Consider the following 25151-nt stretch of genomic DNA (forward strand, 5'->3'; position numbering starts at 1 on the left):
CAATTTACGATTTCGTTGATTTTTTTGTGCCGCCCTATATATCAATTATCAGGATTCCATAACAATTATTCAAATGGATACAAATCACAAGGTACATATCCTTTTTCTTTTAGAGAGATTTGAAATCTCAAACTCACCCCATGTCTAAGTGGAAGACCTTAGAAAAAGAAAAAGTTATTCAACCTGCCATTGGGGTGAAATATTATTTAATATAAATATCAAACTTCCACGTTCCATTTATAACATTGCATTGAAGAATGAAGAGGCTCTTAAACTACATTCTTAAAGTTGGTATGAAACGACATCAAAAACACATTATTTGATATAAATCTTGGAAGAAGAGGAGCGAGTAATAAATGTCACACATGAAGTTGGATTTCCTTTTAGTCGATGATGGTGGTTCAAGTTGGTCCTTTTAGATGATCAAATCGTACCAAAAAAGACGTTCTTTTAGGCGCAGACAATATATAACTATGGAAACTTGTCGATATCAATTAGTTGGTTGATCAAAGCTAGAACGGGTAAAAAGTAAAAACATACGTAAAGCTAGGGCAACAACTTCCAAAGGCTAGGCATATAATAGCCTAACTCAATGCCATAAATTGTGCTGTTAAAAAGGTTAAAATAGTAATAATAATGCAAGTAATGCTTTTTACTAGTATTGCAGCGCGAGTTAATGTAATGACAAAGCGACAGTTACAATTTTATAACCATTTCCATGTGTATGATACTATGATGTAACAAGATTTATTACCTAAAAAAAAAATTTATGATAGTTTTTTATATTTACTGTATCTTTTTTCCGGAAACGCAACTTGGTCTAAAACCGTGCAATTTATATATATTTATTAGGATCTTAACTTTAGTAAATAAACTATCATATGGTAATTGTGTAGTTTTGTTTGTTAAGAAAATGAACAAATGTACATTGGAGAATGATTAGTAAGGGTCTTAACTTTAGTAAATAAACTATCATATGGTAATTGTGTAGTTTTGTTTGTTAAGAAAATGAACAAATGTACATTGGAGAATGATTAGTAAGAGTGTTTATAAGAGAGATTACGTAAACAAACTTAGAGGACACATCAGCTGCCATGTAGAAGAGAATTTAGTAAGTTTTTTCCTTTTCTTTTGGGTAAGAAGTACAAGACTTCGTTAAATTGATAGACAAAGGATTTTTAATACATATTCTTAAAACAATAATATACAAAGGACTTAGTTATATAGTAATATTTCCCTTTGAAGAAATTACCTTGTATATGTACTTTTCAAAATTTATTCCATATATACTGAAAAACAACTTTTTAATCCTATAAAGTACACTTATGCAAATTGTCGACAATTACTTTCCTTCTACTTTTGGGAAAATATAATATATATACCATGTGTTTAAGTGAAATGTCAAGTTTAAGTTTTGGTTTAAAAAATGTCGAGTTTGTACCATACGTTTAATTAAAATGACAAAATTATACTCTAAAATAGATAATTATGCCACAAATATTCTTTATACAGACTTTTCATTAATATTGACTCAAATATTTATATGTGAACCTCGTTACCCTTATTCATTCGCTCCTTATAGTCCTATATGTAATTTATTGTAAAAAAATTTAAATAAAAACAACGATCTCTGAAATTTGAAATATCGTGAAAAATACGGACATAGAAAAAGATAAGAAAATAAAAAATCAACATTCAAAAATCATAAAAATCACTGATTCGAGCGTGAATTACAGGAATCAAAGTTGCAGTTTGAGAGGTAAAAATTTGTTAGTCTATTTTGATTTAGTTCGATTTCATTATTGAGATTGGCGGTTGTTTTTATTTTTATTTTCAAATAAATTACATACGGAGTTTACATATAAATATCAGAGTCAACATTAATTAAAAGTCAGTAAAAGGATGATTTGTAGCATAATTATATATTTTATGGTATAATTCTGTCATTTTAATTAAACAGAATGTACAAATTCGATATTTTTTAAAACAAAATATTAAACTCGATATTTCACTTAAACATGTGATATATATGCATAATTTTTCCTCTACTTTTTTAATTATTTATTTTTGGTGCAGAGATGATAAGAAATGAAACCAACCGAGCAACCACATTTAAATTTTTTTACAAGAATATTTTATTATGAGAATACTTTATTTTATTTGGATAATCCTTGTTCGTACAGTTTTTTTTTCCTTTTTAAAGTTTTATTTGACCTATATATTTCAATTAAAATTTAATTAGTTGTTTACAGTTTCATTTAGAATAACAACAATAAAAAAGAGCTATTTATGAATTATTTAAAAATTGAAGATTCAGCATCTTCAAAGCTATTTGTGTCATTTCCCCATAACGAAATAAGAAGCCCATTATGGAAGAGTAAGCTCAGTATCTATTGGGCCAATTAAGGCCTAATAACACCAAGCGCATTTAGTGGAGAGGAAACAGAGGCAAAAGACAGCTACGAGACAGAAGAAGAACAGAGGCAACTCAAAACTCTCCTCTTTACTTTTTCAACTAAGTCTCGCTCACGACGAACATAATCAAATCAACAAAACCAAATCCAAGAGATCTACAAAATAGCAACGCACAAATCATAGCAGAACAGAGCAAGAGAGAGTGAGCGTGTGACTGTGTTAAAATGGCTGGTTACAGAGCCGAGGACGATTACGATTACCTCTTCAAGGTCGTCCTCATCGGAGACTCCGGAGTCGGAAAGTCAAACTTGCTCTCTCGATTCACCAGGAACGAGTTCAGCCTCGAGTCAAAGTCCACTATCGGAGTTGAGTTCGCGACTCGGAGCCTGAACGTCGACGGCAAGGTCATCAAGGCTCAGATTTGGGACACCGCTGGCCAAGAAAGGTCAGGTTTGTTTTTTTGTTAATTTTTTTTAATAATTATTTCGTCATTGTGAAGAAAAAGGGAAAATAAAAATGGCTGTGTAATTTAGAGGAGAAATGAGTTTGATTCGTAGATCTAAAGCGATCTAGACACGATATGATCGCTTGGAACCACTTGCCTTATACGGATTTTTCATTCCGCAATCACATTAGGTTTGTTCTGTGTAGGATTCTAATCAAGGTTAGTCTTGATCTTAAAATTCTAGATCCCGATCTTTTACCATATTTGAATCTCTTTTTATTTATTTATTTTTGGGAAATTTTTAATGATGTCAACGTTTTATTGTGTAAAAGTTACTATTACAAGCGAATTCAGGTAAAATATTTGACAAGCATTTTGAGCTCTAGAATGACCTTGGTATGTTTCGTTTCAAATTCCATCAAAGTGCTAATAACAAGTACATAAATAAGTACCATTAAAGTTTATGTGCTAAAGAGTTGTGGTTTGTTCGTGACGCCTATTCGTAGTTTAGAAGATCCTAAATTTTACTTGTGTAGATAAGTTTTACATATTGGTGACATGTTTTTTTCCCCACTGGAATCAATGTCATAAAGAGCTTAGGAGTATCAATTTTTGGGCTTGAAATAGTAAGTGCATTTGTTTTTTGGTGGTTACCATACTTGTTTGACTGTGACACTCGATAGAAATGAGTAAGAAATTACAATAACAAATGTACAAGATCATAGCCATCATAGACTCTAAGAGTTATGTCAACATGTAAATTGCATAGTCTAGATTTACTGCATATGTGGTGTTGATTGTGTTTCACAAATTACATTCATTTATAGGAAGAATCAATGTTTGTGTGGTATACATGTACGAAAAAAAAAGGATTGGGTTAAAACTTTAACGTATAGTTTTAGGGTAGTGAACATAATTTTGTCTGTCTATTGAATATCCGATGAAAGCCTAGAAAGTGCTCAAGATCGTGGTCTCATTTTTGTTTCTATTCCAAGTGTGTGTAACGGTTCCGTGGAGTTATACCTTTGCTGTTTGATTTTCAGTTATAAGTTATAACTGCTGAAGGTCTTACATGATGTTGAAAACCGAAAAATATTACAGCACCAATATGTCCTATAGTTGTTCTAAAAGATGATTTTTCTTTTCCGATTATTTATCGCGTTTTGTTTTACTCCAACTGCGAGTCTTGATCTTCATCTTTTGCTTCTAGAAGCTCTTTGTTCCACGCGATTTTCAGTCTTAAATGTGTTAAGAACCCAAAGGTTATATTGTACATAGAGATAAGTAGTGAGTTAAATCAATTACTTTGTATAGGTAAGATAAGAGGGAAGGAAAAAGATCGGGAAAAAGCTTGTAAACTATCCTTCCATTTCCCTGGAAAGTTCTCATCAATTTGCTTATACACAAACTAGCGAATACATCCAAGATCTATTCTAAGTGCAATAGCCGTTTGCCGATCATTGATCAATGACGAAGAATGAGTGATTTTCCGCCAGGCATGTCCAAAAAGAGCTCCTCTAACTCTCAACAATAGAAAGACTAGGAGCTTACATGGCTTTATTTATTATTATCAGGCGCCGTAGTTATCTAGCCAATTTCAAACTTGATTTTAAGGAACTAGCCAACGTTTCCTTTATTTTGGTAAATTAGCCATTTACCTAAATTAACATATAGAAATGCTAGGAACAATCATGTAAAATCAGATACTGATTAATGAGGCCACCTCACCAGATGTGGCTAAATTTTAAATATGCTTAAAACAGGTCGAGTCCGTGAATTTTTTTTTTATATTATTATTCCACTAATCCCATGGCTAATGTCCCAATATGGCCTCGTGGATTTTAGTCGAGACCAGCTCGGACCCCGTAGTTATAAAAAAATAAAAAATAAAAAGATGATTTCGATTGATGTGCGACAAATGTGTTTAGGTACCGGGCGATAACGAGCGCGTACTACCGAGGGGCGGTGGGGGCCCTGCTGGTGTACGACGTGACGCGGCACTCGACATTCGAGAACGTGGAGAGGTGGCTGCGGGAGCTGAGGGACCACACGGACCCGAACATCGTGGTCATGCTGGTCGGCAACAAGTGCGACCTGCGCCACCTCGTGGCCGTGTCCACGGAGGACGGCACCTCGTTTGCCGAGAGGGAGTCCCTCTGCTTCGTCGAGACCTCCGCCCTCGAGTCCACCAACGTCGACGGCGCCTTTGCCCAAGTGCTCACGCAGATATACCACATCGTCAGCAAGAAGGCCATCGACGCCGGCAACGCCGCCGCCGCCGACGTCCCTTCCAAGGGAGAGAAGATCGACGTCTCCAAAGACGTCTCCGCTGTCAAGAAACCCGGATGTTGTTCGTAGGATTTCCGATTTTTTTTTGGTTTTATTGTCTCGATTGTGGATGAGGTTGTTTTTTAGTTACGTGATTTTACCCTGCTGCGATTATTACCAAAATCTGTGTTTTTGGAATTGTTGGTCAGGCTCCATTTTTTTTTTCTTTTAAAGTACAAATATATAGATTGCATGGTTTATTTTATATTTTTATGCTCCGAGTCCGTGCAGTTATTCTGGAAATTTGGTACTTCTGTTTTGTATTTTACTTGTCTAATTTCGGGTTTTTTTTTTTTTTTTTTTTTTTTTTTTTTTTTTTTTTTTGGAGGGTGTTGTATTTTCCGTTTTGGCAACTGCTCAAGCAAACAAATTTATTATCAATTGCGGGTTTTTTATTTTTATTTTTTATAAACAAACTAATTTGTAGTCCTTTATTTAAACTTTCTAGAGGAATGTTCATGTCTCTCGTTACGGGGTGTGAAGTTTTAACAATATTTTAAGACATTTTGTCATTGACTTTACGGTGTTTGGATTTCCCTCGGCAAAAGAAGAAAAAGTACCACTTCGCATCTCTAATCCCAATTTTTGAGACCTACGTTTGTTTCTGATGGGTGTTATGTTTAAAATAAATATATTCAGCAAGTTGTATTTGACCGATCCATGAATAAGAAATGAAAAATAAAAAGGTTGTATTTCTGACAACACACGTAAATAAATAAATAAAAGAGGCTTAACTAAAGGCGGTGATTTCTGATTGCATAAGTAGGGGAATATGACATGATTATTAGAATCTCGTACAGTTAGGCGACATTGGCGCTTGGTATCAATTAGAAGCCATGTGAGAAAGCCTACGCACTCGTTTTGCTTTGATTGCATTCATGAGAGAATCCCTCGAATATATATCTTATACGTTTGCTGTCATTTTTTATATTTTTTATTTTTTTATATTTTTGTGCTATTTTATAATTCATTCCCATGTCACAACGGATAAGGAATAGCTATTTCGTCATTGTTAAATCAAAGATTATGATACACAAATCAAACGTCATTATTCAGATGTTTGCATATATATACCAATTTAAACCACAAGGCTCTTTATTAGCATAACAAAAAGAAGAAAAAAAATCCATATAATTCTGGTTTTTATTTATTTATCTATTATCATTTTTTTTATAGCTGGTAATGGATGGAATAGATATATATAAATACCCTTGTAGATTGATTTTAATGTGCTTTAGAAAGTACAATCATGATCGCTTGTGTCTACAAATACTATCTTAGAACTATAATAAATCACGAAATGTACACTTTCCATATTGGAATTTCATTATATTGTTGACTTGTCAATAATCATACACAAACCTTTTTTCCTAGAGTGTGAACGACCCCATATATATTTTATAGAACCAAAAATCAACATCATATAATCGGCTTTTATGGGCACGCGCGATTGGTTGACCATTTTGTTATTCATTTCATTTAGACAGCGTCTTCATTCTTATTCTATAAGTAACCTTATTTAAAACACTCCATGAAATCACCTTATTATATGATTTTATATACTATAGCAAAGTTTGTATACCAACTCTTTTGTATAACGTTGAATATTCTATGATCTCTAAGAAAATTAGGCTGATCTATGTATCTTTTTTTTTTGAAAATGCTGATCTATGTATCGCATATAAGATAACACACATATGTCACGTATATATCTAAACTATATATTAGAATAACAGTAGTAGTTGGTTAGGGTAAGACAAAATGAAAAGTTTAATTTTATCCGGGATGGTGAATTTGCTTATGACAGCTAATATATAATAAACTGTACCTAAAAGTCAAACCCCTATTTTGGTTCCTCTTGACTTAATTAAAGCGTGTTAGGCAGGCAGGCATATATAGACATTTTAATTTCGTCCGAACTCCGAACCTATCTACAAATCATGATATTCCTTCCTAGCTTCTATAGTCTTTTGAGCATTCATTGTCATCTCTCTTTTTCCTCTTCCATAATAATTAAAAAAATAAATATAATGGCAAGAGAATTGAACAAGAAAGACGCGTTTGATTAGTATAAATGGAGTTCCATGTTCTTTGCGTTTCAATTTACTAGCCCAACTTGATACTTCGACTATTATTGTAGTAACTAAGATGACAAATTAACTACAGTACTATAGTCCAATTTCAATAACGTTCAACAAAACCTACCTAATCGAGTTTGTTTAGAAATGGAAAACATTCGACTTTTTTAATTATGTCCGCTAATACCAAGGCAATTATCAGAAGAAGAAAATAAAAAAGTTTATGAAGTAAATCAATTGAAATATAACTCCCAGAGATATAGATGGATTTAATAATAACCTCATAAAATTAAAAAAAAAAAAGAGAAAAAAAAAATTGGGAATATGTTGCTTGCTTGTAGCGCAAGATTCGTTTTTCCACATGCATGTGGAAATGCCCGTCCCGTCCGTTATATTGGTTTGAAATTAATATATGCAATGAGAAAGGGACACGTGTCAGAAGATCTCAACCTGTGGTCCCACCCCTCGGTGTCGGAACACGAGGGAGCACTCCGGCAGCTCTCCGAGATCGGCGAAGAGAGACTCGTCCTCTTCGCCCATCGGAAACACGTCAGCGAGAAGCGCGTGGTCGCACGCGCCGGAAGACCCGTCCGCGAATATGGGGCTCTCCAACGCGCCGGTCTCCATGTGGTGGTCCCCGAACCACCCGAAACCGTCGTCCACGTGGCCATCAAACCCATTTGCGTTACCAGCCGCAGCAACGACAATATTGATCGCAGTAGTCCCGTCTAATAATTCCTCAGCCTCTTCTTCTTTCTTGACCAGGGGCTTCGACGTGGCAGTCGATGATTGGCTGCGAATGACGTGGCCGCTGTGGTTGTTTCTAGAAGACGCGGCGGGCCAAGGGTGGTTGTGCTCGGCGGAGTAGGTGACGAGGAGCATGGTGGGATCCACTCGGCTCCGCTCCACCTGTTTCCTCGCCGGACATCCCTTCGAGCTACTACACCGGTAATACCCTCTATACACACAAAAGAATAAAAATTACATCAATACCACTTTTGCGGTATTTGAGGAAGAAAGAAAGGTTGGTGATACTGACCTGGGATAAGGAGAACCCTTAATCGGCTTTTGGCCGTACTTTCGCCAGGCCCAAGAGTCCGACGGCGGTGTGCTGATGTGGCAGGTGTCGCCTTTGAGCCGGGAATTACCTTCCATCTCTTTTATCGGAATCGTCACCACTCTCTTCTGTACAGATCTCCTGCTGCTACCACTGCCAAATATTTCAATCCTGTTAATTTACGATAATAACCCTATACACATGTATGTGTGCTTGTAAGGGCTTTAATTTATTACCTTTTCTTGGGAGAGGAAGTGGTGGTGACGTGGAAGACGGGCGTGGAAGAAGGCGGGCATTGATCGGAGCCGTTTTCGGAGGCGGATGAGGATGAACCAGCTGTGTTGTTCGTCTCGTGATGATGATCTCGTCCTTCCATGGTGAATAATCTAGTTGTAGTACTACCACTCATCATCATGTCCATGTTTTTATGTTTATGTTTTTTTTTTTAAATGATTTTGATCATATAGCTACACCAACTACTCCGCCGATGGATCCGTCATCATCCATGGGGTTTTGTCTTACATATATATGTGAGAGATATATAGAGAGAGAGAGAGAGAGATCGAGAATGGGTATAATATATGTGTGTGTGTTTGAGGTGGTTTTTTTAGTTTAATATAGATCATGCTTACGATACTTCATACTTGTAGCGCAAATAAAGTGGAGAGAGAGAGAGAGAGAGGGATTATGATGGGTTCTTAAAATATTGGCCGTTACCTTGACATTTTGGCATTTTTAGGCCTTGTTTATTCTTTAGGACGTGCAACCAAATGTGAATTCACAATTTATTTTTTTCAATTATATATATAACGTGTTACAATTTACATCCCCCACCACCGATACAATTGTTAATATATATATTTTTTTTTAAATTTTGTTTCCGATATATGCGCTAGGTCCAATTATCTTATTGTGTTTATTAACATTATCTTTGTAAGTTGTTCTATATCTGTATTTTTTTTGAATGGGGTGACACAATTAGTAGAGACAAATTCTATTGCCTAGTGTTCTTACTATTAAATTATATTGTATTTATAAAAATGAAAACAACAGCCTCTCACTGTTTTAATTGGTCATTGAAACTATCTAAGGAATCAAACTCCATTTTAGATCAACTTAATGATGATCCCAAAAGCTGCTACACAAAATCCAAAATTCATCTTTCTCAGGACTTAGTTTCCTCTCATTAAAAAAATTACCTTTAACTTTTAGTCAATTAAATTTGTTAGTTCATAGTTTATACACAAAATGCAAGCTCTACATGTTGATAGCCATTAACATTAAATCCTGGGTCCTTCCACACATGTGGTGTGTAGTGCGTTAAGGAATCGGAATTAACCTTATTTAATTTAAGTACATCTATGACAATAGTAGTGAATATTATATATAACAAATGATAAAAAGTCTCCTCTTCCTGTATTCAATTATTATACTTCCAAACAAAATTATTCGTTAGTTACTGTTAAGAACCAGTTTGATTTACTAGCTCATATAATTTCATACAAACTTCCCACACATCGATGTACAAAAGAAAAAGAGAGAGAGAGGTTATGATAACGTTGTTTTATGATCCATACCTAATTAGTTGCTGATCGATTGTATATCGGTGATGATCGCATCAACGTTCAGTCAATTATTATTTATTTTATTGTATATACATATATATATATATATACATAAAGATATATATATATATATATATATATATATATATATATATATATATATATATATATATATATACAAATGTAAAGTTTTGTAATAACTGATGGACATAGTCAAACGTATCTCTTTTTGATCCCATCTTTATATGTTGATATATAATATTACATGAAACTTTTAGTAGACTGTAATTAAATCCCATTAATTTATGCTAGGAATGATCTCAGTCATCCTTTATATCTTCTTCTTTATAATAATTCTTTTATATATATCTTACTTTTTATACAAGAATTTGTGTGGAAAAGGGAAGACAAATATATTCGGGTTTGGCTCGTCTAAAAGTTTGTTCAAGCTTTTCTTGAGCGTTTAAGTTCCTTTAGAGCTTGACATTTTTTTGTATAGTGTTTCAGCTCAAAGTTTTATTTAGAGCTCAAGCTTGAATTTTTTTTATATTTCTATTATGTTTGAGCAAAATTAAGTATAAATTAATATTATTGATTTATTAATAAAAACACAAGTCCATTTCTCATATAAAATTTTATATTAATTCAAAACGAACATGATTACGAACCGATCGAGCTCATCTTAACGAGCGTATTCAGAACTCCTATACAAAAGTATTTTCAATAATAAAAAAAAAAAATTATGGATCAATATCTTAAAGTTCAAACTTGCCTGGTACTAACAGAAAACCTATATAACTGATCAACTATATCACCGAAAGGTGGGAAAAGGTTGATTTTAATCATTTTGTCATGAGTTAGATGAATATTCTATGTAAGTGGCTTCCTTTTTCAACATTAATCCCAATTTAATTAATGCTTGGATCTGATTCGACAACTGTCAAGGTTATGAAAACAAAATTTTAGGAGCGCGTAGATGGACTGGACATTGGAATTTGACTTGGTCAGTCGTTACTTTTTGTTTTATTATTATTCTTTCTGCGGATTACAATTCTGTCTGTAGCTATCAAATGGAGAAAGAGAGGGAAAAAGCCAAATAACCAATTTTAGATTTAATATATTTTTCCTTTCTAACACTTAATATTATATATCTCCATATAGCAGCCTTCAATATAGCTTATGGATGCCGTGAAGAAATGATAGATTGATGTATTCTTTGTGATGAACAGAATTGCTAGCATATAATAAGTTCATATATGATTTTAATGTATAATATATTCAGATCTCAATATTTCCCTTACCCACGGCATCATCCATGCCCATCTATGGCTTACTATATGTTACTAATGATATATATATATATATATATATATATATATATATATATATATATATATATCATTCCACTCGCATGGCACAATTGTCATATAAATATATATATATATATTTTATATATATATATATATATAGAAAATTGGGTCTCATCTGACTCTAAAATACGACTATTAATAAGAAGACACAAAAAAAATTTCCAATTTGACTACAAAGTTTCCTACAATATCATGTGAGATCTTGCTTAAGTGCCCAAGTCAAGTGCGTGTAAAATGTCTCACTAGTGCCTCTACTTTTCTAGTTTCAAGCTCTTTTCAAAATATTTACATATGCTATTTTTTTCCTCGTTAATTTGTTGTTTTAGAGACACTATTCAAACGATATTTTCAGGCCGAGCCAACAGGCTTGCATCTAGTTTTGACGAGAGCACGGTGATGCATTACTTTTCTCTCTGAAATACGGACTAATCAGAGAGCAATGTTATACTTTCCACCGTGACTCTTTGGAGCAATTAATGTTTATATGAACAACATAACTCTATCATCAAAACTCATATGACCGATGATGCCATATGGCTCATATGGACATGTTTCCCGTAAATTTAATTAAGGTATTTAAATGGTAGTGCAAGTTTAATGTTAATGTTGTGTTTTCAGAAGTTAATTAATGAGAATTGGGATTCAAGTGATGTGCTGATATTGACATTGGTGGCGACGTTAATAACATAAATAAAAAATCTAGGTATCGATTGCACATACTTCAATTAGTTGCGTTTCACAATTAGTCGAGAGCCGAATTCCAACAAACCCGCCAATGAAGCACTTAGTCTACCATTCTCGTGTGCTGGATTAGAGTAGCCGATGCAGATTGAGATAGATGGTTGAGATGTGTCTCCAAACGAGAGATTATCAAGTTGTTATGTTTAATTTGTCGTCGACGCAATGAAGACCTTACGCACAGCCTTTACATGGATCAACATGTAAGGTGGTATATTTGTTTGCAAGAGTAAATTTTGCAAATTTTAATTAATCATGTAAGATGGAGGCTCCGTTTGGAACCCGGAAAATAAGAGGGAAATGAAAATGAAAATCCCTCTTATTTTACGTAGGTTGTTTGGATTGAGGAAAACATGGTAGAAAAAAAAATATGATGGAAAATGCGAGGGAAAATGTTTTAACTAAAATTAGGATTTCATTTTCCTTCGAAAATCAAATGGAAAATGAGAATCTCTCCAAATTTGTCTACGAGGTGATCACATTTGTGTCTCGTCCAGGGACCGAGCCAGAAAAGCTCAATAGGGGGAATTATTTGAAAAAAAATATTTATAGGAGCTAATTAAAAAAATTCATGGTAAAAATGAATTTTTTTATTTTGAAAAAATGAGTCAAAAGTGTAAATTTTTAGGGTAAAAAATGTAAAACTTTTAAAAATGGGCAAAAATATAAATAAAAAAAATATTTTAGGAGGGCTAATTAAAAAAATGGGTCAAAAATGTAAATTCTTTAGGGTGAAAATGTAAAAATTTTTAAAAATGGGCAAAAAATGTAAATAAAAAAATGTAGGGGGTCTAATTTAAAAAATCAGGGTAAAAATGAATTTTTTTTAAAAAAAATAGGTCAAAAGTGTAAATTTTTTAGGGTAAAAATGTAAAACTTTATAAAAATGGGCAAAAAGCGTAAATAAAAAAATTTAGAAGGTCTAATTAATTAAAATTCAGGGTAAAAATGAAATTTTTTTAAAAAAATGGGTCAAAAAGTGTAAATTTTTTAGGGTAAAAATGTAAAACTTTTTTAAAATGGGCAAAAAATGTAAATAAAAAAATTTAGGGGGTCTAATTAAAAAAATTCAGGGTAAAAATGAAATTTTAAAAAAAGGGTTAAAAGTGTGTATGTTTGGTTATCAACTCAAAAACTGTTTTTGAGTTTTCAAAAAGTGAAAATTGGAAACAAAACTGGAAAATGTGTTTGGTAAGGTGTTTTCGGAAAAATTTTTAAAAAAATTCTGAAGTTGTTTTGTAAAAAAGTAAAGAAAACTGAAAACAAGTAAAATGTGTTTTTGGAAAATTTTTTCTTCTCTTCTCCCCTCCTTCTCCTAATCTTCTCTTTTCATTTTTTCAAAAACAAAAATGAAAACTATATACCAAACACTTTTTTCAGTTTTTTCACTTTCTCAAAAACAAAATGAAAATTGTACCAAACAGCTTTTTGAAAACAACTGCAAAATAATTTTTCAGTACAACTACAAAAATTAGAAAATAGTAAACAAAATTTTTTTTGAGTTATGTAAATTTTTTAGGGTAAAAATGTAAAACTTTTTTAAAATGGGCAAAAAATGTAAATAAAAAAAATTTAGACGGTCTAATTAAAAAATATTCATTGTAAAAATGAATTTTTTTAAAAAAAAATGGGTTAAAAGTGTAAATTTTTTAGGGTAAAAATGTAAAACTTTTTAAAAATAGGCAAACAATCTAAATAAATTTTTTTTGAAGGGGAGGCTGAAGCCCACCCTGGACCTGAGTTACTTTCGTCACTAGTCTCATCGTTACTTTCCCGTCAATTTTCTCTCATATTTTCCATGACTTCCAAACACAATTAGAATTTTGACTTTTTATATTATTTTCTCTCATATTTGTATTTTCTCTATTATTTTCACTTTCTCTCTTATTTTTCGGGTTCCAAACGGAGCCGGAGACAATGAAGCTTTGGAATTAATATATTTTGAAATTTACAATCATGGGTTTTGATCAATCTTGGATTTTGAAATTTACAATCATGCATTTTGAAATTAGAAGCCATTAATAGATTTTGCTAAAAAAAAATTGATCATTATTTTAAAAAAATTTCCCTAAATCTAGACGACACTATTTACAACATTTCTTATCAAGAAAATGGGCTTGAAAGCCTCATGTGCGAATAATTAATTCCTGGAAGCTCACAAGAAACACACTATGGTATTCTTAGTAATTTCTGATCAAGCATATGATGAAATCAATCAGACGTAAGAATTTCATCATTAGATATGTCATGCATCTCACAATAATTAACTAATAATTCACATTTGGCTCTAACTGACAATAATAATAAAGTATTTTGAGCATCTCTTCAATTTTGTTTGTTTGTTTGTTTAATTAATCCTACCCCCATATTCGTCAGGGCCACTATACACAATTATTGATCACCCGTTGATTACTAATCAGTACTCTAAATCAGAGATAAATGTATTCAAGTACATTATTTTTATTATTATTGACAGCCGGAGCCATTTTTAATGATCAATATAGAATATTGATTATGAAATATATAATAAATCTCCGATGTTTACAAAAAGCTCCCTCTATGAAATATGGTTGTGCCTATTTTTCACTAAGTAAGATTAAGTAAGTGGGTCTGTCCATAAAAAAAAAAAAAAAAAAAAACACATTGGGTCTGAGTGGCAATTCTGTCTCGAATTTTTCCTAGCTGCCGTTAGCAACCAATATTCAACAATTTTTGGATTTTTGGATTTTTGGATTTTTGGATTTTTTTTTTTTTCTAAATTAGTAATAAGCGAATCAAACATAAATCCCACCAGTCCCCCAGGAACGAAGTAAACAGAGAGGTCTAGGTGGTGGATGATTAGAAAAAGAAAAATGAAAAAGAACGTTTTTTTTTTGTCCAAACTGAATTTGGGGCCCAAGGCCTTTTTTCTTAGCTTAACTAGTGGTGGGCTCCAGTAGTGATATTTAACTTGTCCGGAAATTATACGAATACTAAATTTGCAAGTTTGAAATACAAATATACCGAATAGTGTTTTTAGATTCAGAAATACCATTTTAAATTTATTTATATTTTTATAATGAAAATTTTAATTTGTAAACATTTTAAATAGTTGACAACAATAAGTTGTGAAAATGTAAATGTTAATAAGTGTAGATATTTATAAAAAATGTAAACAATTTAAGAAGTTGAAGGAATTGCCTAAAAATGTACGCAGTACGAATAATATATAAATGTTTTCATTTAAAAAAACTGTACATTAATTTGTTTTATAAAGAGTAAACCAAACATCAAAAACAATGCAATGATTAATAGTTTGGTATTGAATGAAATTGAATCACGAATTGTAGTTGTTATATCATCGCTTTCATATGGTAAAAACGACATTCAATCAAAGAAAACGCCGAGCGCACCAAAAGAAAGATCTTCCCGGAAGACCTTAGTCGACGAGCCACAAAACTCGCTCCGAAGATATTTGTCGTAGAGCTTCATCGTCAAGCCACAAAATCTGTCCTGAAGACCTTTGTTGTCAAGTCACAAAATCTGCCCCAAAGACTTTTGTCGAAGGCCTTCGTCGTCGAGCCACAAATCAACCTCACAAGCCGTGGGCCCCCCAATTAAAGTCCAAATATTTATATATATATTCTCACTCACTGTAGATTAAGGGGACAACACATTTTAGAGAGGCCAAATACCGTCAAATTGATTCCTCACTGCTATTCTCTCCTATTTCCATAAACTCAACAAAGAACCAAGTATTCTTTACCTTCAAAATGGAGCTAATGTTGAGCATCGGAGCGCGCGATAGGGAAAACCTTCTGCGCCCCTTTAATTAGCTCATTCCCTCTACTTTGTTTAGGTGAAGGACCCCTAGAAGAAGACATTCCGATGAGTCTAATGATGACAAGGAGACGATAGTTTGACGAGGACACAAGGAGAAGACATTCCGGCGAGTCCGACGAGGACAAAGAGAATACAAGGAGAAGATAGTCCGACGAAGACAAGGAGAAGACATTCCGACGAGGACAAGAGAATGCAAGGAGAAGATAGTCCGACGAAGACAAAGAGACATTCCGACGAGCCCAATGAGGACAAGGAGAAGACAGTTTGGCTAGTCCGACGAGGACAAAGAGAAGATAAACCAAAAGAGAAGAAATTCCGATGAGCCCAACGAGGAAAATGAGAAGAAATTCCGATGAGCCCAACGAGGATAAGGAGAAGATAGTCCGACGAGGACAAGGAGATGAAATTCCGAGGAGCCCAATGAGGACAATGAGAAGATAGTCCGACGAGCCCAATGAGGACAAGGAGAAGACAATGATCGAAAATAGTCCGACGACAGACAAAGAAAAGATATAACAAATTCAAAGGACCCTCTAGAGAATAGTGACTTTAATTTAGGGTCGCTCAAATCCTTCGCTATTCTCTCGAGACCCATGGAAGCGTGACCTATGGAAACTAATCCTTCACTACACGTCGCAAGCTCATTCAGAAAAATGACATTAATTATTATTATTTTTAATATTTTTTTTATAATGATAAGTTTCCCTGCTTAAAACCCATATCTGATATCTAATTTTTAACTGATTTGGCAGCTAATTTTGAATGGGACATGAAATTCATTCCTTAAAAAAAGGGCAGCCTTATCCGAATATCAATGAGAAAAAAAAAAAAAAACGACACCCTGTCATTCCGTTGTTTCGTATGTCTCATCATTAGAAACTACTAATATATCCACATTCCTCATAAACTTAAAAAAAAATAAAAATAAATAAATAACATTCGCTGAACGCAGACATAAACAAACATAAGTTGATCAGCTAATCATTACAGTAATTATAATAAATATAAATAAAAATCCGCGAGGATTACGACATTGCTCATTCATGTCGTTTTTGGGTCACTTAATATCGATTTTTCGGTGGCCTTGGTTAAGGCTTCGGTAACATCTTTGGCATTGAGCTTCACACAGTGATTTTGAGCAACAGTCGTGGCTTCCATAGAAAACGACTTGTCGTTGCATGAGACTCTAGCTTGCAAAACGTGAAGATCCAATTCCTCGAAGGCTTGCAAAACTGAAACCAAAGTGTCTTCTTTTTTCTCGCATCTCACTCTCACACTAAAGAACCCTTCGTTGGTCTTCTCTACTTTCACTTCCTGTGTTAACCCAACCAAAATTCAGAAAGAAATATATATCGACACTGGCAATAATACAACCCCATTATCAGACAGAATTTATTAAAAAAAGGAAAAAAAGAAACAAGAAAAAAAAGAAAGAGACACACCTTAGGGACTTGGATATTCGTCAAAATGTTTGAGTACTGTTTCTTTATGGCCAAGAGATTTGAGTACTCTCTTTTCACAGCTTCTAGTTTGTTCTTCAACAGGTAAATGTAATGAAAAGTCTCCATGAAAACGGATCTGTTCTTCACCTAGTTAAACAAAAATGGTGAACATATATAAGGAGATATGTTTATATATACATATATATATATATATATATTTTTTAGGGACATATATATATATATATATGTATGTATGTATATTGCAAATTTTACTTACGTGAGATTTTGAAGCATTAAGGGATCGGAGAACGTGAAACTTCCGACGTAGTGTTATGCTCTTCTTTGATCTATTTGATTTTGAACCCATCTGATTTTATAAAATATATATATATATATATATATATATATATATATATATCTCTCTCTCTCTCTCTCACTCTAAAATTGAATTGATAAACTTGTTATACCCATTAATGGATTGTATTATGCAGATAGGGAAGAGTGAAAGTTACGGGAGATGGGTTTGGTCTTTTTATAGCAAGGGAAGGCAATAAATGGATTAGCTTTTGTGATCTCGATTTTCCAACTTATTAACTATATGCTCTTGTCTTACTTGAGAAATTCTGAAGCTGATTAATAAAATAATTACCAACAATTCAAAACAGTACATACGTATACACTGTTTGTAATATGAAAGAGGGATAGAAAAGAGAGTGGTGCTGATATGGGAATCTAAAAGCACTACACTTATGCCCTTGAAATCATTGAACATCGGCTGATACAATAATTCCTTATACTTTTGTCTCTTGTGTCAGAGATGCTATTCAATCTCTTAAATACCCATGTGACGAGTTCTTTATATTTTCAATTATATGTCCCCCTACATATATTCTTTTGTCATAATATAATGATTCAGTACTAAAGTAGAGAATTTGTTATATATTCCTACTGTACGTCCCTCATAAAAAGACGATATGTGTGGGTTTGGATTTGTCTCATATATACGTCTCACATACCTTGTATATTTATTACGCATATACTATGCTTCACGTGCATACAGTATTAAAAAAATTACTCGAAAAAAGTACCATTATCATCTCTAATTTGCGGTCAACTCTGAAGCTGAATAATGCAATGAAATCATAATTAGACATAAGAAGCGAAGAAGTCGGTTAAGTTTCTTATTTGGAAAATAAACTATGAGGCAGTTTTCCATTTAAGGATATGAGCTGGCACGAAAGAGAGAGGCCATACGACAAAGTTAAATTTGATAAGAGTAAAAATAAAAAAAGGCAATAACTAATTAGCTACATCAAAATACCATTTACATAATAGAATATTTGGTTTATAACACAATGTGAAAACTCAATGAAAGTATATGAGAGTTCAATTTCAAAACCAATTGGTGTGAGTTGTAACATTGACTTGCTCAAGACAGTTTATTTTTTATTTATAATTTTTAGGAGTGTTTTTTAATTTTTTTTTTTAATTTAATTAAAGTCATGTTAGGAAGTGGTGTGTATCAGAATTATGTGCTTATTTGTATCTGATTCTATGAGGATGAATTGAATCCAAATTCTTCCGAAATTTTATCCAACAAGTGGCATCAGAGCGTCAGAGATGCCGAAGAAGATGTCGTCGCCAAACCTGATCATCGCAGATGTAGCGATGCAGAAGGACAGAAGAGAGCGAGTCATGACGCTTCAATACCCGCTGCTCACACGGAGCAACTACGACGCATGGTCGATCAAGATGCGGGTCAACTTGTAGGCTCAAGGCGTGTCAGATGCTATCGAGCACGAGTTGACGACCGCAGGGATAGGTTGACTCTCGCCGCCATCTATCAAAGAGCCCAGGAATATTTGCTCCTAAAATTGGCAGAAAAAGGCTCGGCTAAGGAATCGTGGGAGATGCTCAAGACATACATGGGCACGAAGCGCGTCAAGGAGAGTGAATTCGAGGGGCTTCGCATGAAAGATGACGAATCGATTGATGACTTTGCCATGAAGTTGATGGCTATTATCAACGGCATCCGAGCATTGGGCGACAAAGTAGAAGATATCTACGTCGTCAATAAACTTCTCCGGGCTGTCTCGCCAAATTTTTGCAGATCGTGACGTCGATCGAGCAACTTGGTGACTTCAAGACCGTGACCATGGAAAACATGATAGTTCATCTCAAAGTCCATGAAGAAAGGCTTCGTGGCTACGCGTAATGTTGCTTCTAATTGGTGGAAAAAATTTAGAAGCGACTTGTCACTTCTAACCTCAAACAATATGGCTTTGTCAAGACAAAATCTTTGTATATCCGTGGAATAGGTTAGAAGCGACAAGTCACTTCTAAATGCCAAATTTCGCTTCTAAAGTCATTTTTGTAGTAGTGACAACGAGAAAGCAAAAATAAATTTGCTTCTCATACACTCGGAGTGGGTGTCGCAAATGAAAAGGAGCAGCATAAACGGCGGTGATAGCCGTGGCCGAGGTCGCGATAAAAGCAAAATTACGTGCTTCAATTGCGATGTGTACGGTGACTACGCGTCGGAGTGCCAAAAACCCTTTCGTGATCGAGAGGAGGAGGCCGACCTCATTTGGGATGCCGATGAAGATCAACCAACGCTTTTATAGGCTATGTATAAGATCTGCTCGGAGTTAAGATTCTCGAACCAAGTCAAGTTTAAAGAGGAGAATGTGAGTTGTAACATTGACTTTGTTAATGCAGTTTATTTATTTATTAATTTTATGAGTGTTTTTCTTTTGTTTTAATTAAAGCCACGTTAAAAAGTGGTGTGTATCATAATTATGTGTGTTATTTGTATTTGATTCTATGAAAATGAATTGAATCCAAATTCTTCCAGACTTTTTTTTCCCTCTCCATGATTTTTCTTTCTTCTATTTTTGGTATTTGATAAAGACCATATCCAACACTTAGTGCCGTTTACTTTCAATGTGAGATTCCTATCATTCCCTCTCAAGATGACGGCTCTTTACGTTCGCTCATCTTGAGCCGAATTTCAACGATTGGACCAGATACCCGTTTGAGCTTAATGGACCCTGATATCATGTGAAAGTATCATGTGGTTCCATTTCAAAATCAATTGGTAATGAGAAGAGTAACCCACATGAATTTTATAAACTCGTGTTAGTTCTCATTCACGTTCAATGTGAGATTCCTAACACAAACAACCATAAACTATTATAAACTACTCTTAAACGACATCAATACCATTCATTAATTATCAATCAGTACCAAAACATGAATAACTAAAAAAACAAGAAATAAATCTTGATATCCAAAAAATAGAATGATGCATGTCGTTTCTAAAAATCCAATTTATTATAGACACTTGATGTTGACATCATTAGAATGTGAATCCCCTGTGTTTAATTGAAATGCATGCATTGACTATTTATTCTCACAGTTTCTAGAAATTAGCATCTTGGTGTCTATCACACTAATTTCGGTTAAATCATGTATCGTTGAGTTGAAATATGTCATTGTAGCTTTCGGGGCACATATATGTGGTCTATAGCCGTCGAAAACACCACATGATAAAACGAGTTGAGCATGAAGTTGAATTGCAGTCGCCAAATTAACTAAAGTTAATGTGGTACAAACATGGCTAGTTTGGTGCTTGTGAGCTTGAGCAGGACTTGGGCTCCAAAGTTGACGATGAGCAAGTTGGGTGTTGATCACAACCGGTTGAAAGGTCACACGAAAGGAGGATTCAATAAGTGATTTTTACAAAAGGAACCATTGAATAAGCAGCAAATGATTGAAGAACACATGGTTGGACAAAAATTGTGATTAGAGAAGATGAAAGTTCTTAGCGCTGTATATAGTCGCGCTTGAAACCCTAGGAAAATAACATTATTTTTGCTCTGATACAATCAAAACGTTCAATTATTAATTAATTAATGATGTAGGTTAGGTATTATAATATCTAACAAAGATTAAAGATTAAGAGACTAACCGCATAATGTTTACAGAAAAGGGAAACTTGGTTCGTACTTAGTATGTATAAAATTATTACATAGTGTAATGCGTAATACATATGTAATGTGTATTAATATTGGTAATTATTCAGAAGGAATCATTCAGTTATCCTCAAGCGAAATCTAGAAGACACAAAAGTGAAGACGAAATTGCCTGTGATGAACATGTGATTAAAATTCAGAGAGAGAGAGAGAGAGAGAGAGATAACCACTGTCAGCCCAGAGGATGGCATAATGTTCTTCAATAAGAGACGCGAAATTCAAAGGGCATTGGATACGGCTACGCATTCACGTACGTATAATTACTGTCACATTCACATTATTCACATATTCACTTTTCTGATAAAAACTTTGCATTTGATGGGTTGAGCTAGGCCTGGCTAGTTCTACCTAGTCCCCCTTTGTTTTTGTTTTTGTTTTTTATTTTTATTTTTTATGAATTGCTTTCTTATTTGAATATGTTTTATAGTTATGTAACAAGATCATATTAAATTATACTACATAGGTTTACTTAACGACTAAAATATAGATATTCATTGATACCGAGATTATGATTTTAATTACTCGTATCTTAAACTGTCCTTATTTTAAACCTTGAATTTATTTATATTTACTTTTTTAACACATAACTAAATAATGACCTCGATCTCTATATGAGATATAATAGGACGGACCCGGTAACCAAATTTGCGGGAGGTTAATAGTAAAATACTATCTAGTCATTTTTAAGTTTGAGTTTGACAAAATAGCCAAACTCTCCAAAGTTGAAGCAAAGTAGCCCAATTATTAAAAAACCTCAAAAATACTCTTACCCTTATTGATCTCTCCTTTCTTGTTTACCCAAACATAAAAAATTTCAGTTCACAAAATTATTGAGAACGGGGGTTCCGAATCGAGAGCGACGGTGAGTGCGGCGTTCTCACACTGCGTGAACCAAGTCTGGAGCTACGACTACCACCACTAACTCTGCCTCCTCGAGCTTTCATCTCCGGCGACAAGAAGAGCCGCTTTCGACCCCCAAATCGGCCTTATGCGACTCCTCTGGTGGCGCGACGCGCTCGACAAGATCTTCTCCCCCAAGCCGATCGACCGTCCCGCCGCGATCGCGCTCTCCACCTTCGTGGCCTCCGGTGACGGAAAACACACTGTCGCCAAGATCTGGCTAAAACGCTCCGTCGAGGCTCTGATTGGAGACGCGAACCGAGGGCCGGACGAGATTCCTCGGCGAATCGACGATCTAGAGAAGTACGAAGAGCAAACTGCCTTCGGTCTCCTCTACATGGATCTCTGTTGCCATCGCCATCGAACTCCGTCGCTATTGAACCGTCGCGCCGACCTCACCGGAACAGACTGTACAAAAATCTTCGACTCTGATATCGGCGACACTTTCATCTCCTGCTTCTTCTCGCGGTGGAGTTGACGTGTCGGCGATTTAAAGGCCGGCATAAAAAATCGAAGGTCGGCGATCTAGAGACGGCGCCATCGATTTTCGTCACCATCGTCTTCAATTGCCATATGCATCATTATCGATCTCTGTGGTCAATATCATCGTCAATCGTCATCACTCTCTTCTTCTTCTTCTTCTTCTTCTTCTTTCTTTCTTCTTCTTCTTCTTCTTCTTCTTCTTCTTCTTCTTCTTCTTCTTCTTCTTCTTCTTCTTTGTTTTGAGTATGTTTATTATAAAAGAGTGGATTCAATATTATAAAAACAAGATTAAATATTTTGGTACTTCGTTGTCTTTTTGTTGCAGATTACTAGACTTCAAACATTTTGTTGCCTGTTTAGATGGGGGATTCAAACGTGATTTTTAGCAAGGTTTTTTGTATGTTATAGAAGTGGATTTTCAAAGGCATGATTAAATTTTTTGAAATCACATACTTTGACTGAAATCATGTAACTTGTTTGTGTGTTTTGAAACTGGATTAACAAAATTGAAGGCATGATTAAATTTTTTGAAATTTTGTTGCCTAATTTTGACGATGGAATTAGTTTTGAAACTATTCAGTATATATAGAAAGTGCATTAACAAATAGTGGATTAAAATTTTGGACACTTAGATTAATTATTTTGAAATTATGAAAAAATGGGTTCACCCAAACAAGTAACTTATGAAATTTAAATATTTTTCTAAACACTTAATTTGAATTGACTACTTCGTACAATAAGATCCAGAAGAATATAAAATAGGGTAAAATTGACAAACAAATTTTTAAAAGTGGTCAAAACTTAAATATAAGAAGTTTATGGAATTTTGTATATATCATTTATAACTATAAAAAAATAGATTATAACTATAAAATATAGAGTTATATTGTTATTTACAGATGCAAAATAATTAAGAAGTGACTAAACCAATAAATAAAAAATTCAAAAGAATAATTATTAATTTTTATTTTATAAAAGAAACTGAACTAGAGGACTAAAAAAAAAAAAATGTTAAGCCCCTATGGTTCTACGTTATAGTATAATTTTTTTTTTATTATTATCTCTTTGGACGTTCCGCACACAATAATCATTATTATCAATAATATCTTATGATATACGTACGTACTTATATATCTAGCTATAGCTGACGCAGAATTTGGTTTGGCTCGGTCTATAGCTGTGGGCCACGTATGTTATACCCATAGTTTGTAATTGTATAGCGAGTGAGACGAGGCAGTCAGTCAAGCACGACTTTGCAGAGATTTTGAGTGCGCAATGTGGTGTAAGGTTCACGGGCGTCTCGTTTGGTATCGCTTTGTCGCCTCATATATATACATATATATATATATATACATATATATATATATATATATATATGTATATATAGAGGCCAAAGCAGAACCCTAATGGGTGGCTTTTACGCTGATTAATTCCAGGCTATCGATACAAAACGCCACGGTGCGTAGGTAGGTCACATGTTCTGGCATTTTTACAAACACTTGGTGTTTTTTATTCTCTTATCGCTCCTTTTCCTGTTTATAGGGTTACCACCAATTTGCTCTTCTGAAAGCGACCCCACTTTCCCGTTCCCAATCCAACCAGCCTAATCTATAAATTACGTGCATCGATAAATTAACTGATATCAAGCCTAATATTAGGCAATCCAGGGAACAAAAAGTACTATAGTAGTTTTAATTATAACCACAATATTAATTGTGGTAGTTCAATTTTAAGATTTCGCAATCCTTCTTTTTTCTGTTCAAAGTAATGAAAAATATCAGGGTTTGTCATGTAATGAATGGTGTTTCAGCTTTAGATAGTTCTTAAAGTAAAGATATTTTCAATGATCTATTTAGAGATGCTTTGATTTTAGTCTTAAGGGATTGTATTAATTATTCTTGGCCCACTGATAGAAACATATATCTGTACTCTACGTTCAAAATTTTAATTTTCTTTTCTAATATATTAAAAAAGTTTAAGCTTTGTTAAAAAAAAAGAAGTTTAACCTCATAAATTCCCAATAACTCTTACTTTAACTTCATAAATTCTCATATGACTCTTACATGTTTAAGCTTTAAACGAGTGTCTATGACCATAATAAAAGTTTACCTTGAAATTGTATGAGATTACAAATATGATCATTTCGGTTTTGATTTTAATGAAATTTAGACACATGTCATATTGCAAATATAAGGGATAATACTGTGTGTCTCTTCTATGTTAAATGTTCCGTTTTTTCTCGCAGTTTTTAAAAATATCAAAAGTGTTTCTTAACATTCTTATTAATATTAATTATGTACCTTAAAATGCGTTTACATATCAAAACACTCCTTAATACTATGATTTGTTGTAGTGATGAAAAAGAAAAACCTTGAGTTTGCGCTAAACATTGTGATTGTGTGGGTCTCCGTGCTTGATTCACGAGGAGTTATGCAAGGCAACGACAACGAAACCAAAGCGCTACAAATTTGACA

The 25151-nt window shown here is 33.8% G+C and overlaps 3 protein-coding genes across 3 annotated transcripts; 1 reads left to right on the plus strand and 2 right to left on the minus strand.

Annotated features, from left to right (window-relative positions):
* The first annotated feature begins 2439 nt into the window (after positions 1–2439).
* On the plus strand, positions 2440–5399 carry RABA1D (RAB GTPase homolog A1D). The gene is made up of 2 exons (XM_089626964.1): positions 2440–2860; positions 4789–5399. Exons 1-2 carry the CDS (start codon positions 2640–2642, stop codon positions 5216–5218), a joined length of 651 nt encoding a protein of 216 aa, XP_089483090.1. The 5' UTR covers positions 2440–2639; the 3' UTR covers positions 5219–5399.
* A 2104-nt stretch (positions 5400–7503) lies between these two features.
* LOC149386544 (putative WRKY transcription factor 65) lies at positions 7504–8941 on the minus strand. Its single transcript, XM_089625862.1, has 3 exons — positions 8560–8941; positions 8306–8476; positions 7504–8224 (listed from the first exon to the last, which is right to left on the minus strand). The coding sequence occupies exons 1-3, from the start codon at positions 8742–8744 to the stop codon at positions 7702–7704; spliced, it is 879 nt and encodes a 292-aa protein (XP_089481988.1). The 5' UTR covers positions 8745–8941; the 3' UTR covers positions 7504–7701.
* Positions 8942–16633: 7692 nt separating this feature from the next.
* On the minus strand, positions 16634–17815 carry LOC149386545 (transcription factor bHLH35-like protein). The gene is made up of 3 exons (XM_089626720.1): positions 17538–17815; positions 17261–17407; positions 16634–17132 (listed from the first exon to the last, which is right to left on the minus strand). The coding sequence occupies exons 1-3, from the start codon at positions 17625–17627 to the stop codon at positions 16860–16862; spliced, it is 510 nt and encodes a 169-aa protein (XP_089482846.1). The 5' UTR covers positions 17628–17815; the 3' UTR covers positions 16634–16859.
* Positions 17816–25151: the final 7336 nt, after the last annotated feature.

This window comes from Urtica dioica, chromosome 9 (genome assembly GCF_054948205.1).
Source record: "Urtica dioica subsp. dioica isolate 48M chromosome 9, U.dioica_male_clone48M_v1_H2, whole genome shotgun sequence".
NCBI lineage: Eukaryota > Viridiplantae > Streptophyta > Magnoliopsida > Rosales > Urticaceae > Urtica > Urtica dioica.